At 34.7% G+C, this 16,376-nt stretch overlaps 1 protein-coding gene across 2 annotated transcripts; it reads right to left on the bottom strand.

Annotated features, from left to right (window-relative positions):
• Positions 1 to 1,122: 1,122 nt before the first annotated feature.
• LOC143613166 (uncharacterized) lies at positions 1,123 to 9,042 on the bottom strand. 2 transcript variants are annotated; one of them, XM_077086949.1, is made up of 4 exons: positions 8,736 to 9,042; positions 3,122 to 4,499; positions 2,346 to 2,519; positions 1,123 to 1,608 (listed from the first exon to the last, which is right to left on the bottom strand). In XM_077086949.1, coding segments are annotated over exons 1-4 (1,803 nt in total). In that variant the 5' UTR covers positions 8,986 to 9,042; the 3' UTR covers positions 1,123 to 1,607. The 2 variants fall into 2 exon arrangements, with proteins under 2 accessions (XP_076943064.1, XP_076943063.1); XM_077086948.1 differs by having other exon boundaries at positions 1,123 to 2,519.
• Positions 9,043 to 16,376: the final 7,334 nt, after the last annotated feature.

Here is a 16,376-nt window from a genome sequence, read left to right as displayed (position 1 = left end):
TCTCGTAACCCAAATAACCAATTGACAAGAACGATTACGAAATAATAATATGTAAAAAAACCCTTGATAATAGCCGACGGAATCAGCTAGAATCAGGATGCTGCTTGAAACACTAAAATGACAAACAAACTAATAACTCAAAATATTTCCATTAGAATATTCAAAGAAATACAACTAGAATTGCTTTAGGGTTTCAGGTGGAATGTCAGGTGCGGTTGTCTTTCCGTACAGAATAATCAATGTGTATTGGAAAGTGGGAAATCTACCGTCCTCATAAATGTAACAAGGTTTTTTGTTTTATAGGCACCTAACGTTTCTTGTAGAAACCCTAATAATTGTAAAAACATAATCAAACATATTCAAAATAGGTCTTGGAGTAAACTTTCATCTCAGTCGAGTAGACCTTGTAACCTTCAAGTGTGCTTGGAGAGTTCCTTTGAGTATATTGTTACTTAGAATATTTTCCTAAAAAATATTCTTCAAGCATGCTTCAATCTTCATGATATAACCTAACTTTGCTCGAAATATTCCACCAGCAAACTAGTTCTTCATGATCTCTACAATCTTTGTCCTAAGACTCGTTCCAGCAAACATAGTATACTTAGGTAAATCCAAAATTACATTAAAAATCACTTCATTTTATCTCTCATATTCAATTAAATAATACTTTTCTATAACTTTATCATTACATTTTTTCTCTCTCTACTCACAACTACTTTAAAAAAAATATTAAAAAATATTATAATATGCTACAGATCATTTTCAAATATACAGAAAAATCACAACATTTTTTCTCTTTTCACTCACAACACCTTAAACCACTCACTATATTATAATTTATAAAAACTTATGTCACAAACTTTGATGAATTGGCTAAGAATAGTTTATCATAATTCTAAGCATGGAGTCAAACCTATAAACATGACATTCGATATAGAGTTGGCCAAGTAAATTTTCGGAAGAATCATAACACAGCTTGCTTCACTAAAGACGGCTTCTAATGCTAATCAATTATCCCACTTTTAATGCAAAAACTTTCGAAAATTGAAAGAATGGTTGGTTAAATGAATAAATGCTTAGATTTGTTACCTTTTTACTAAACTCACAAAAACATATTCACACTTAAAAACTTTGCAATGCACACAAACAAGTGTTGGAATAAGAAATGTGTTTCACAAATCAAAATTAACATGACAAACAAAAATAGTCATACAATACAAATACAATCTTCTTCACAAGCACAAATATTTTTGTCATGTTAAACATAACTAATAAACAAACAAGAAAAAGAAAAAGTGTTTTAAGGTTCCTGCATTCATGGAAATTAGCAGATCTTAAATCCATTACATAGAAAATGGACCATCATACCTTGATGGCTCATGCCTAGTTTGCAAGTGCTTCAAAAAAGGATCTGCGTGGTGTATCTTCATTTGATCTTAACTCTCAGTTTTTAACCATATCGCGTCACTAATCAAATATCATCATCATCATCAACCCATTCTAAAGTTAGGCGGTTTCTGAACATAATTCTTTAAAATATGATCTTCACCACCTTAAGAACTTCAGCAGCTTCAAAACATAACCTATTCGGAATTTCCATCATTGTTTCTGAAAAATACTCACCAGCTTCAGAACATAGCATATATTCAAGACCACATGTACACTTTCCCCTTCAAAACTTTAACACATCTTAGAACATGACATATGTAGGTGTATGGTCTTCTTCAGCTTCCCTGGTTTGAAAACATAACATTCAAAATCTGATCATCATAAACTTCACCAGTCTCGCGCGATACTGACTGATTTTTGTAGCCAAAAGTAAATCTTCCATCCAATCATATGCAAGTACAAAAGGCGTGCCAGGTAACAAATTTCATCTAAACACGTCTTCATGTGTAAAAATCAGTCTTTTTTTTTCGGAACAGAATAAACAAGTTGATCCACTGATAAGACAGATGTACATCATCTCCCAATATTGTTCATCAAACGATTTGATTTTGGCTATCTATGTCCAAGCATAGAGAGGGGTAAACATTCCGCTATAGAACTATTAAGTTTCTTAAAAAAAGACCCAACAAAAACTAACCTATATACAACCTTTGATCTCGATCTTGTCAAGCATACTTGTTGGATTGCTGACAAGTGACCAAATGAAAACAAGAAAACAAAAGCACAAAATGGTCATCCCGTGGTACCTGGTGGCCTGTGATATACCAGTAGTTATTATATCAACGCCTCATTAGTTATTGGGTGACCGTTTCTAACAATGAACCCGCTAAGTAATAACCTTTAACCTAAACCTACTTTACAGCCGCTTTATGATTTCAAGTGGGGTGGTTGGTTACCAATCCGGGTCCCCTGAATTGGTCTCCGGAAGAGTAATACTAACCGGTTGCCATCCTGATGGATGATGTGTGATCCACTTCTTTACGCTGGTTGTCAAGTGCATAATCTGAAGTATGTCACCCAAAGCAGTATCTTTTAGGCATGTATTCTTTATAATAGTTGCTGCCTCATATCTAAGCAAAACACAAATAATAATACTTGTCACATAAATGATAGCACAAATCATATATATACACTCGATTTTTACTATAGGGTCAAATGGAATAACTCTTTAGAAAAATGAACCTTTTTTGGACAACAAATTTGTTGGACTTTTAAAAGTAATTTGTTACATATTATTACAAATTTTATAATGCTACAATCTGATCTATATATATTATAAAATAACTTTTAAAGTTCAATAAATTAATATATACTTTGGACAACTTTCAAGCTGTTTGGTGTGTTGGGTATACTTCAACCTGAATCGAGCCATTGAAAAGTAAACACATAAAAACTGCCACCTCTAAGGATTAGACTTGTAAACAAAACAAATGCTCAATGAGAAATTCGTTTAAACAAACATATACTGTTAATGATTAGCTTTGTTATGTTCATTTATGTTCGTCCCTTTATGTTCGTGAACCGTTCAGTTATACTGTTAATGAACAAACATAACTAAACATGTTCACTCTCTTAATGAGCGAACAAGAAAACCTCGTTCGTTTAATTATGTGTTCAATAGTCTGAATCGAACAAACACGAACATGCTCCTATCTAAGATAAATTAAGTTACCTGCACTGGGAGGCGGTTATAGCAGAACGACCCGCAGGAGTTGACAAAAACTTTTGAAGTTCATCCCAAGTTGTTTTTGAGTGATCCTTAATATTATTACCTATAGGGTTCACACAATTCCATAACTTTTCATTCTTACCAACATAAAACGGTAACGAACCAAGATTATGTTTCACTACCAGTTGCTTCTTAACAGCACTACCTAGAGCCTTTTTAACATCAATGTTTTGTTTCTTAGAATTCCCATAACGAATGCAATTTATTATATTTTCTTCCGTAGGCATTATCTTTTCACTTTTCAAGGTACTCAGAGCAAGTAAAATCACCCCTATTAGTCCTTGCACATATTCTGAAGGTTTTGGGAATCCAGGTGTTCCCCACACACCACTACCATTTGTGCTAGTGTCCAATGCTGACGAAGATGACGGTTGAAACAGAAAATCAGGTTTATTATTAACCAATGGTGGATGTTTGTTGTTCGTATTATCCTTGTGAAATTGAGACTTGTTTGGCATACCATGTCCTTTCTGTGGACTGTTTGTGTATGCATGATTTGAAGATTCAACAGAATTTTGTTTCAATAATCCTTTACTCAATTGAGAATTATGCTCTCTGCCCAAATTATCAGGAACAAAGTCAGGCCTATGAGATGGCATATAATGAGTAGGATGAATATGTGGCGGATTAGGTGGAAAGAAATTTATAGGGGCAAGTGCAGGAGTCCCGGGTGGTAGTTGAACTTGAGGCTTAACCGACTGTTGAAGATTATGATTATGATTATGATGATGATGAAGATGACCTTGATAACTAGTCATGTTATTCCCAATATTCCATGAATAATCAAGAATGTGATTAGGGTTTGATCCAGTTGAAGATACACTAGGAAAGTGACTATGGTGCATATTATATCCTGGTTGATGAGAGTTTGAATTATTCTGATTTTCAAAGGGTTGAGTTGATAAAACTGGTTGACTAAAGTTTTTCCTTATCGTCTTCCCTTTTGGTTTAGAATCTGTTCTTGAGGGTTTCTGCAATCCAGGATGAGGGGTGTTTACATACTCGTTGTCTAGCGTCGGAAGTGGTTCAGAAACTGAAGTATGTAACGAACTTTCGGCTGATTCTGTTATATTAGTTAGTGGTGGCCCACCAGCCAAAAGACTAGTCCATTGCCATACACTCTTTGCGGCTGCAATAAGGGACACAGAGGCTTTCTGAGGCTGTGCTAAAAGTATGTTATATTTCCTCATCCGCAATTGATGAAGCGCGTTTGAGAAATCTCTATCACCAGAAATTAGTAGGTAATTGCATGGGGCAGGATTATCAACAGCCCAGAATAACATGTCTACCAATATTTTCTTGTCGCTCGCGTCTTTGACCCCTATTCATATATAAAAAAACAGAGATTAGTCTTTACAGAGATTAGTCTTTATCATAAATATGATATGCACATGAGTGAATTACAAATTTAACCATCATAACTTATTTACCGAATAACGTGACGGTACGTCCAATGTCTACAGTCTAAAAATAAAGCACCCATTAACAATGAAAAAATTTCCCACATCACAAAATTATATGTTTCCTAAAAGATAAATATAAGAAATAAAAGCCACTACATGGTTATTTAAATTTGCATTGTGAACATGACACATCTATTTTGAGACCAAAAAATATAATTAAATTAAATTAAACTATTATACATACTCCAGTGGAACTAGACTATCATGTGTATGTGCATTTCTGCATGTTTCCAATTCCAACTACAATGTTCTTTATCATCTTTTACATTTTCAGTAGTATAATGCTTGTCCATTTAAAATATAAGCATTATGATAATTGTTTAACAATAGATATTTAGTTCAACAGTTAAAAATTCAGTTAAAAGATAAAGTCATAAAACTATTACCAAACAGATATTTTATTTTTTTTCCATTTTGCCAATATTATGGGTTCATTTACAAGAAAAATGGAAATCTAAATATCTGATGATATAAATCCTAACTCAATAATATTTAGAAAGGTAGAAGGAAGTATAAGAAAAAAAAATACAGAAACTAAACAATGCTTTTATGTTAGGGCTGTCATTTTTATACGCAACCCGAAACCCAACACGAATAAGTATTAACCTGGACCCGAAAGTACCCATACTCATGAAACTCAAACCTAGCAAACCCGACTCGTACTAACTCGAGTCGGGTACTTTTTAATGGGTTTTGGGTAAACCCGTGTTGGTAATCAAAGGCACAAAACTGTTTTTGTATTAAAGGGATTAGACCACCACACTTTTACAAGACACTTTAGTCACCTATTTATACTAAAACATAAAATCTACATACTCTAAAACAACTTGCATAACTAGTTGCAAGTTACAACCTTATCTTCCTAGATATGCTAACCTCCATTATATTAACTTATCCTAATATAACAACTTCACACACAAGTTGTTTACACAAAACATCCTTTTACTTAATCCAGAAGTCTAACCCAACTTCTGTTTTGCCTGACCTAAACACTGACTCGTCACCCGTATGTTAACAAACCTATGAACATAACGATTAAGTCTTAACAATCACCCCCCCCCCCTAAACGTTTAATGTTCACGCTGCCCATCACGACAATGTCGAATCATCGTCTTCCCGAGCCAACTCGACTTTAACCCGGACTCCGACCTTTACTCCGGTAACGTCCAAAGTCTTCACTCGACTCTTCTTGATTTGACCTTCGCTACCCCGGTACACTAATTTCTTCCTGAGTTGTAAGCCAAACGCTATCAACTACCAACCTGAAGACAAACCATCCGCTTTTCTGTCTTTCATGCCGCTAAACGAACACAACCTCGCTGATTCGTTTTTTTCTGCACTATCTAGTTGGAATATTTCTGCCAAAAGAACCAGCCACCTGCTGTTCTTGTCCTCGGCGAGGAAGAAACCCGGTCGAAGATACCTTTCTATATTATTTCTTGACGGTCCCAATCCTTCTGATCAGCCACGTTCCAACAGCCACTTTCCCACTTATTTGACCGATCCACTGGATCTTTCATTGATCCTACCAGCTCCGCTTTATCCGCAAAACCACGGGTCAAAAATCTGCTCCACGCAGATTATTGGTTGTTGTCTACTTTCTCTCGACTACAACCTCGCTCAGATTCTGATCACTCTCTGAACAGAAACTACAACCTGAATCACTCAGGCCTTCTCCTTCGGTAGTTGTTCCACACAACCAGTCCAACTCAATCGTTTACACGACTAAACTATCTCATGCACACCTTCTGGAAGCTATTCACAGCCCCTCCGATTTTTCCAGCAGCTTTCACAGTTCGATCTATCACAGATCGATTTCAGCAGCCTCAATCGACCACAGAAAGGTTTGCTATAACAGTCTTCTTCACAAACGATCTATCACAGATCGCTTCTTCAACTGCCCCTGAACCAGTCACAGGTACTAGGTTACAAACAATCAATCACAGATCGCTTTTTCAACAACCCCTGAACCAGTCACAGGTTCTAGGTTGGGTGGTAAATGCCCTCCTTTTTTTCTCTTCTCGAACAGCCCTTCGACCTTGTAGCTCTGATACCAATTGTTGGTAATCAAAGGCACAAAATTGTTTCTTGTATTAAAGAGATTAAACCACCACACTTTTACAAGACACTTTAGTCACCTATTTATACTAAAACATAAAATCTACATAATCTAAAACAACTTGCATAACTAGTTGCAAGTTACAACCTTATCTTCCTTGATATGCTAACCTCCATTATTTTAACTTATCCTAATATAACAACCTGACACACAAGTTGTTTACACAAAACACCCTTTTACTTAATCCAGAAGTCTAACCCAACTTCTGTTTTGACTGACCTAAAACATTGACTCGTCACTCGTATGTTAACAAACCTGTGAACATAACGATTAAGCCTAACAACCCGAATAAGTCATTTGACCTAGTTGATCGTAACAAATGGTCAAACGTTATGATATCGCCAAATCATAGTCCTGCTCTGTTCTAAGGTATATCACCGATCCAATATCATCGGTAGCATAATCTACTCCGATTCCTAGCATTCCAACCCCATCGAATAGATTATTATTTTAATATAATTTAGTTCCACCCTTGGTTTTAAATTGCGTGCATATTGCGCTAATGCGCTGCTGCAAGGTCTGGGTCGCATCAACTGCTGCGATGCGTTAGGGTTACATGTTGCGCCAATATTGCGCCAGATTTCGCAAAATGCGGCGGTTTGAAGGCTTGAATCGTACCTTTTTCAACTGAAAACTGGGTCGGAGATGAAGAAGACGATGAAATACATGCTTGGAGAAGACGATGAAGAAGGTTAGGGGATGAAGAACTCCTAGATAACCCCAGGAACTTTGAAAAGATGAAGAAGGTTGAAATAAGAATGGCGGCTGTAACAACAAAACCCTAAAAGTCTTCTACTTAAATATTTCTTATAAAATGCATATTTTTTTCTAAAACATAATAACTAAAAATACTGTTGTTTTCTTTCATTTCCAAAGTAAAAGATAATTATCTTAACTATCTCCTTTAATAGAGGAATTTGTTTTCCTTTCCTTTTATTTTAGAATGACATTGGCAATTGACAAAATTGTTATGACCGTATGTTAACATTTGACTAAATTAAGTTTCTATAATTATAATTAAGAGCTACTATTAATAACCGAGTTTATCAATACTCTAGTTTGTCAATACATTTTAAAGTTAACATGCTAAAATATTATGTATAATTAATTTTTTAACATTTTTCTAAGAAAGAGCGCATCGAATACGTGATGCGCTCGCAACCAGTGGTGTAGCCAGAAAATTTTTCCTACGGGTTCGGAAAATTTCGAGGGACGGACAACCGATTGTTTATCACTTAGATTTGGGTTTTTTACGGGTTCGATGTTGAAATTTCTACGGGTTCGATGTCAAAATACACTAATATATAACATTAAAGTAAAATTTTGTACGGGTTCGACCGAACCCGTTCCCATAAAGCTGCCTACGCCCCTGCTCGCAACACGCATTTCGCATCGCGCAACGGATTTTTGAACAAAACGCATCGGACCGCATTACGCAATTTAAAAGTAAGGTTCCACCGATTACTCAAGGGAGATGGCTATTTATTCAATTCAATCGATCAGTTATTTATTGTTGAAGTTTTAAATTTCACTCGTTTAAAGATTGTGTATTTTGGGTTTGTTATTTGCTTATGTAAATTTGATGTTGATACTTTTCTTGAATTTTAGCATATATATAATATATATAGAAAATGGTTCAAATAGAAATAAAGAGTTTCCTAGGAATAGCAAGAACCAACATATTTTTGAAAATTATTTTATATATTAATATTATTTGAGACTAATTTTATTGTATTTTGAAAATAAATTTTTGACTACATATGTAAATCAAAAGCTTACACATGTGTAAAATTTACGTACTAACAAATTTACATGTGTGTAAAAAAAATATAGACGTGTAAAAAACTAATTTTCATTATTGTAACCGTAAATACAGATCTAAAAGCTGATAAAACTATACTAGGTCAAATACTCCCCAAACTCAAATAGAAACAAACATATGTAATGGTAATGTAATGTTAGGGTTTTGACTAACCAGCAGGCACGTGATTCAAGGAGATGCCGGTACTATTGAGACCTTGCTGGACGGAGGCCGGGATCCGATTGGTGTCGCCGTAAGCCGAAATCGATACCGGGCCACAGTAGTTCATATTAACCAAAGCGGAACTTATATTCTGCGCGATCGAGTGAGGCTCACAGCCTTTTGGTACCTGACAGTTCTCTATGTCCCACCAAACAGATATCTTCGCCTTCGCGTACTGCTGCTCGGCTGCTTCTCCGGCCATGGTTTCTTCAGATCGCCGATGGACTTTATTTTCTTTTTTCTTTTTTCTTTTTTCTTTTTTCTTTTATGCGTGGATGAGGAAAGCTTTGTATGGAAAGGAAAGGAGGATTATTTATTTTGTTTAAACCCAAGACAAGAAGGGGGTACCGTACCATCTCTCAAATTACCAAACTCACCTTCATGGATTTTGTTTCTTTCGTGTGAAGCCGTCGGTGGGATCAATGCACGCCACATTACTTAATTTTACTGAAATACCCCTCGAGTGTTTGAAGGGGTTCTTGTTTTACTATAATCCAGTTTTTTCTATTCAGTACTAACTATCCCGTGTGATACACGGGTTAAATACATAATATGTTGATTTTAACTGATTTTAATAAACTAATATAGAGATTTTATAAAGAGAACTCTGTTTATAAAGTTGAATAATTTACAAACTAAAGAAGGAATAAAAGAATTATGATGAAGTTATCATCAATCGTAATATAATTGCTTATATATGATTGTGCATGCCTGGCTGATAACACCTAAATTATATAAGAAAAGAATATCATTATCAAATATTCTTATTCAAAAATAGCATAAAAAAAATGTGTTAACATGCTTTCCATATAAAGTCTTTCAGGATACATCACATGACCCAAAAGAAACTTGGTCCTATTGAAAAGTTTATAGAGGTGTATCTGCTTATGCTAGTAATATTAACTTATGTATGTTTGATTACAAACAAAATAAACTATCAAAAAGATGATCAGATGATTATGATAAATGGACAACCCAATATAATCATAACAAAAAAGCTACTCATGATATACTATGAAACACATATGATCATCCATAAATGAATGCATCTATCTATTTTACTTATATACTCTTTACAAGAAATATGGTACGCTAACTTTGCAGATAAGTTAGTTACACAATTAAGAAATAATATATAGATTTGTAACACCCTTTCGTTTATGATATAAGAAACACAAATTATTACACGGTTAGTTAGTTATATAAACAAAGTAGACATGGTCTACCTATGTTGCATAAAAACTGGGACAGGAACGAGAAACGGGCATGGGTATGGGAACGGGAAACGGCAAAACTCTCAAAAAATCAAGAAACGGGTACGGCACAGGTACGACAATAAATACATATAAAAAATAAATATATATTAATGATAATGTACCACAAAGCCCAAAATATATTCATACGTTGATGTAAACTTCAAAATTCATACATCTTCCAATGATAATCAATCATAAGTCTTTCAAAATTCATACATCTTCTAAAGCAAAGGTAATCAAATATTATCAATCAAACCGTTTTCAAGATCCGGCTCATCTAGTGAAAGATCCGCAAACTGTAAAAAGCCTACATCTTCCATCGAGTCAAAGGCATCTCAACCAATATCCCACATCTTCAAGTCATCATTGGGAGCCCTGGATAAAAGTCGAAGATTATTGTGTACGTAAACCAAGTCTTGAGCCCGACTAGTAGTCATTCTGTTCCTCCTAAGAGAGTGAATAAATGCGTAGCTGCTCCAATTACGCTCAGCACATGAAGAGAGTGAATAAATGAGTAGTCAATATCTCCAGACGCCTTACAAACTGATGCATTGTCAGTAATGAGTTGCACAACGTTTTCATGACCAATCTCATTTATAACTTCTTTCATCATATTTGAAATAAAAAACTTATCTTTGTACTCCCCAAAACAATTCACCGCTTTTATAAACAATGGACCATTACCTGATGTAGGCATGAAATTAATTAGTGGCTTTCTAGTAGGATCAGACCAACCATCACTGACAATAGATACACCTTTTTTCTTTCCATGATAACATAATTGGTTCCAATAACTTGTGCACATTCTCCTTTCCTTTTGTAACAAGGTGGTTCTAAGCTTATTATAGCTAGGAGGCATATAGCTTTCAATTTTATTGGTAGCTACAAACTCAAAGGCCGTTTGAAAATGTGGATTCTTTGCAAGATTGAAAGGTAAACCGCCAGTATAGAACATCCTTGCTATTTCTTAATCTAATTGGTCCCTTATTTCCTCACCGTATGCTCTTTCAATAGGATTTGATATAGTTTTTCTTTTCTTTAAACCGAGAGTAGCTTCATAAGGCAACCCAACTTCTTTCACCTTTGATGCGTCTTTCTTCTCTTCATAAGCATCTTCAAGCTTTCTCATTTTAGTTTTGTCACTCATTGTTGCTTTCTTACATGGAGCAATCCCAGCACCTAAAGCAATGATAGACACATAGTTCATTTTTAGTAACAGATGGCAAAACAAATAAAGCATCTGGATAGAGTGCTTGAAAGCATCATGTGCCAAGGCTGGAAGTTCATCAAGACTAACAAACACAATTGGGAAAGGAGGGCTAGCTATAATCTTCACATTAAACTAACATGTTTGTGTAGCAGGATCAAAAATCTAGTATTTTTCTTAGTAACAGAAACAAAAATCTATAAAATACAATATAAATTACAATATGATCAATTGATCATTACCTTTGATCCCAAGTAGATATGCTTTTAACCCTTGAATATCAGCCTTCTCGATTGTCGCCACAAAAATTACACGTGAACTTCCAAGTACCTCCTGTACCATGCTTTGCGTTTTTGGTTACAAACTCCCACGATGGTGGTTCATCAGTTGATGCCACCGGTGTTGATGAAGATTTTTGACTTTGTGTTTCTTGAGAACTAGCCATAATCGTGATAGATGATTGTGATTTATGAAGATTATTGTTGAATTTCGTTGTTGAAGGAGATCTGTTACTAAATCGACTGAATAGGGTTGGGATATATCGACTCTTTTCTGGAAACATACGCAAATAGCTCCATAACTTACAAGAATTACCCATGAACTACTAGAAACCTTCAAAAAGGTCCCCAAAATCTGGAAACGGTCTGGAAACACCCTTTGACTTATCGAAACGGTCAAGGAACTTCCCCAAATATCAGGAAATGTTATGGAAACGTCCCGCAGCCGTCCCCCGCGAGTTTTCGGGACGGGGTACGGTGGGTTCCAGGCGTTTCCATAAATCACAGTGTTCTACAAATGCATCATTATCGGTTCTCAATATTAGTCATAAGCTAACATTTACATTAAATTTGTTAGGTTTGTAATGTCTAATCAACTTTTTCCCCAACTTTAAAATTACATGGGAACAAAGATCCATTGATATGAGCATATGTAACATAATCATCAATAAACACACACACACACACACACACATATATATATATATATAGTGATAGAAAGTAGAAACTACTACTTAACAAATTCAATAGTATTGTAAACAAATTAAGACGTTAACCTAGATTATCATAAATACAACCAAAATCAAACAGGAACACAAATCGTAAACCTTAGAGGTTTATTATCGAGATTTGGAGAAATCATGAAAATATTTACAGATAAAGAGACATAATTGAGATTTGATATATGGAATAGCTTGAGATTATATGATTGATTTCTTGTGCCTGCTATCATTTAGGGAGAAAGTCATTTACGTCAGATATGATTTAGGGAGGCACGAAAATTCATTGTGTGTGTTATAAATTATATGAAAATTAATATAATATTATTGTAACAATGGGTTAGTTATGGGATACCCATTTACCAATTCTGATTATTTTCTAAAGAAAAAGAGTTTTAATGATTGAAAATAAAAACTTGCAAAATGACACAAATATAGACATATATACTCTCTTTCACTACATGTGATTATATTTTTAATGCATAATGTATAAGTGTTTATGCTATTTTCATAATTTTCTATTTCAAATTAGTTTTAAACTGGACAATTGTATATATAATGAGATTAATTATAAAGACTACAGTTATATTGAAATGATAAAACTGAGCACTAATTCTTTAATCTAAGTCCTTTAATTTTGTGTTTTCAATAAGAATGATGATAATGATTATCAAGGAAGAATAATATGCACTAATGTGAGTCATGTCCGGTGGAGATACTTCAATTTCTGGGGTCTCAAAAATTACAATAATATTAACTTACAATGCTACACCATTCTTATTAGTTGTTATTATTCATTACTAAATAATTAATTCATAATAACATGGTCATATCTAAAGAAATGGTCGGTTACGAAACCATTTACCAATCTTGATTATTCTTTTATTTGAACAAAGAAAAGAAAGGTTTTAATGAATGACAAAAACTTGCCAAGTGGCACAAATATAGTGTAATTAGGTGCCAAGTAGCACAAATAGATTTTTGTTTATTATAATAGTAGATTGTTTAGTTTTAGAAATATTGTTTTAGATTCACTTTTAGGTCATCACTCTTGCTCATTAGTGGTTTGGGTATAGATTGAACGAGAGTCTTTTTGAACTTCTTTAGATTACTTTTTACATCCCTAACACTTTCGGATGTATTGTGATTAGTGATACTGAGAGGTGATCTTATCATTAGAGTACTTTAGTATTGTTGGAGAGACAATGTGGTAATTCAACCAACCAGTATACGTCATACGGACAGGGTTTCCTTTTAGGTCATACCAGAAGAGTGATCTAGGATCCGTTACGTGACTTACGTCTAGGGGTGTCGTATCTTTAAATCTCGGTTTCATCACAGTTGCCATAGCCGATAAGAGTCCAAGATTCACAAATATGATTTCTAGCCTAGGTAACGCTTTTCCCAATCTTGTTTCCACAAAAGTTTGTCAGCTCGCTTAAAATCATTTTAATTTAGTTTTTAAATTTATTTTAATTTTAGTTAATAAAATATTTAAAGAAATCAACTTTTTCATAAAAACCAAGTCAAATATTTTAAACCATTAAATTTTTCTGTTAGAATCAAGTTTAGTTTCTTCGCATTGTCTCTAGGGTTCAATATCCTGGACTTCAATTAGCTACATTACATTCGGTAGGTACACTTGTCTCTCGTTAATGGTCTAGTTTAGGGTTTTCTAGGTTTATTACATGGTGTGTCTACAACCACGTATGGTGCCTTTTTACATAAATATGTAATTCCTAAAATGCCCCTATACATGTTTCTAAACCAAACAACAAATTCGAAAGTACAAGACATTAAAATAATGAATTAACAAACTCCCCATTTTCTTGTGCTTGTTCAATCATTTAGTTCCATTTGGTCTTCCAGTTACTTCTAGCATTGTGATGAGTCAAGATTTGTCCCAAAACTGACTACAAGGAAGATTGGAATCTTCTCAACCTCCTCAGATATTGTTAAGTATGGAACCGGGCACACCTGAGACATCCGAGCAAGGTTTTACTTAGCCGGGCTTGATATTTTGCCTATTGGGCAAGGTTATCTTCTTGAAGTTTTCTTTAGTGGATATCCGGGCAGGGTTCACTCTTTAGTGTTTACCCGGGCAGGGTTCACTAGTTAGTGTATACCCGGGCAAGGTTCTCTATATCAAGCAGGTTTTTCATCATAGCCGAGTAAGGTTTACTTCAGAGTAAGCTCTTGGCTAACCAAGCTCATGAAGCCAAGTGATTGGAAGATAGGGCAAGGTATTCTTTAATAATACAGTGGTCCGAGTAAGCTTGATGTGTAATGAAATATCTCAAGTAACATCGGGCAGAGTTCAACTCAAGCAGGGTACAGTGCTCCCAAGCACACTTTGCTAATAAGCTAATTCCAAGCAAGGTGTTGATGGGACCATTGAAGAAAAATGTTGCTAGTAAGTTTATGTCGGGCAAAGTCTGATATAATCAAGAAGATTGAAGTCTGCTTGGTGAAAATACTCCAAGTAAAGCATACCCAGAAAACTGTTCCCGGGGACACTTCAAGGTTACCAAGTCTAACAAGGAAGGCAGAGCACAAAGTCTACTCGGAGAAGTTTACTTCTACAAAGCCTACCCGGAAGACTTGTTTTACACTTAGGATAATTTTGAATATGTAATTTGAATATGTACTATTTATTTAGGGTTTCTAGAGGGAATGACAACTGTCTGGGGGTGTCAGGCCTATAAAAGGAACATTTAGGGCACGCATCCAGGGGAGCAGTTGAAGACACACTCATTAATTGTGAAAGAATATTCATAGAGTGACGGTTGTTCTTTGAATCGTACGGACCTAACTCTTTATCAAGAAACCCTAGATAGATTATCGTTTGTATGATTTATATTATATAAATGGAAATCTTTTGAGTGAATCTTGTGTGTTAGTTACCTTTGATTGATCGTTCAGCCATTCCAAAATTTGTTATTGATTCCGCCTTTAACAAACGGTTTTCTTTCTAAAAATAGCAACCCGTCATTAACTCTCTTGTCAACACATTATTGTGTGAGTTATTACTTAATTTGTTAATGATCTACCAACAATCCGGGACCTGACACATTGATTTCAAAAGCATAGCACACACAAACAAGATATTGAAATTGCAATGCTAACTCCATGTCATGTGTATTCTTCCATCTAATCTGATTATCATATAGAGTTTAGATATTTTTCTTTGATAAGGTGATGTGCCTCAACAAATCATAAATTCTTACAAACTTTTATTATTCTCTCCCAAAACAATTACAGCTTCCCCTGTTCTCTCATCATAGTACCATCACTCTAAGCGAACTACCAACGTCTTGTTTCATTTGCTTAAGCGTGATCTTTTTCATTGCATAAGGAGCTTTGATCTTTAAAGTAACCAACTGTCGGTCAATTCTAGGAAATCTTTTTGTATTGTTGAACCAACGAGTCAGAATCTAGGGTTGTAAGGGTCCAAATTTGTGGTCAACCTCATAAATCTGATGTCTATAAAACCATTCTACCAATTCAAAACCAACACGTTTGATAATTGGTCTTCTTCAAAGAAGTATAAAATCCAAGTGAGGTAATGTTAGAATATCTTGAAGCTTCTAGTAAAACTGTATACCAAACTCCCATTAACCATGTAAACTTCTATTTCTGGCTCATGCATCCAACTAATAATATCTACTTTAACATACTTGACATTGATGTATTGGGACTCTTGGATAATAACTGGATTGAATGTATTATAATACTTTTTCTGTGATTCTTTAAAAGCAATCAACCAATCAATGAATAAATCTTCATTATATTCTCTTTATGATTTCATATTCTTTGACATCTTTTCTTTTCTTTAATCGCATCTTTAGGTTCTTTAAATACCTTCTAACTAAACACTAGAATTTCTTCATCTTTTCTTTTCATTCACCATGATTCACGAACGGTGTGTTGGCCAGTGTCAGCACATCCCACCTTGGTAAGGTAAGAACATTGACAATATGTTGAAAATATTGAATGTCTTGTTCCCACTTGATAATACAAACCTTCAGCTCAGAATCATATAACCATGAGATTATATCACCCTTCACCGCCTTTGAAGCGTTAAACTTTTTCACCTGATATGCAGTAGCTCGGGCTCTCGACTGCTTTTCATC

This window comes from Bidens hawaiensis, unplaced genomic scaffold (genome assembly GCF_021521415.1).
Source record: "Bidens hawaiensis isolate Kalapana, Puna unplaced genomic scaffold, B.hawaiensis_p1.1 tig00036766_1, whole genome shotgun sequence".
Taxonomy (NCBI): Eukaryota; Viridiplantae; Streptophyta; class Magnoliopsida; order Asterales; family Asteraceae; genus Bidens; species Bidens hawaiensis.
The sequence above is the reverse complement of the archived record's forward strand: the minus strand, read 5'-3'. Positions and strand labels throughout refer to the sequence as shown.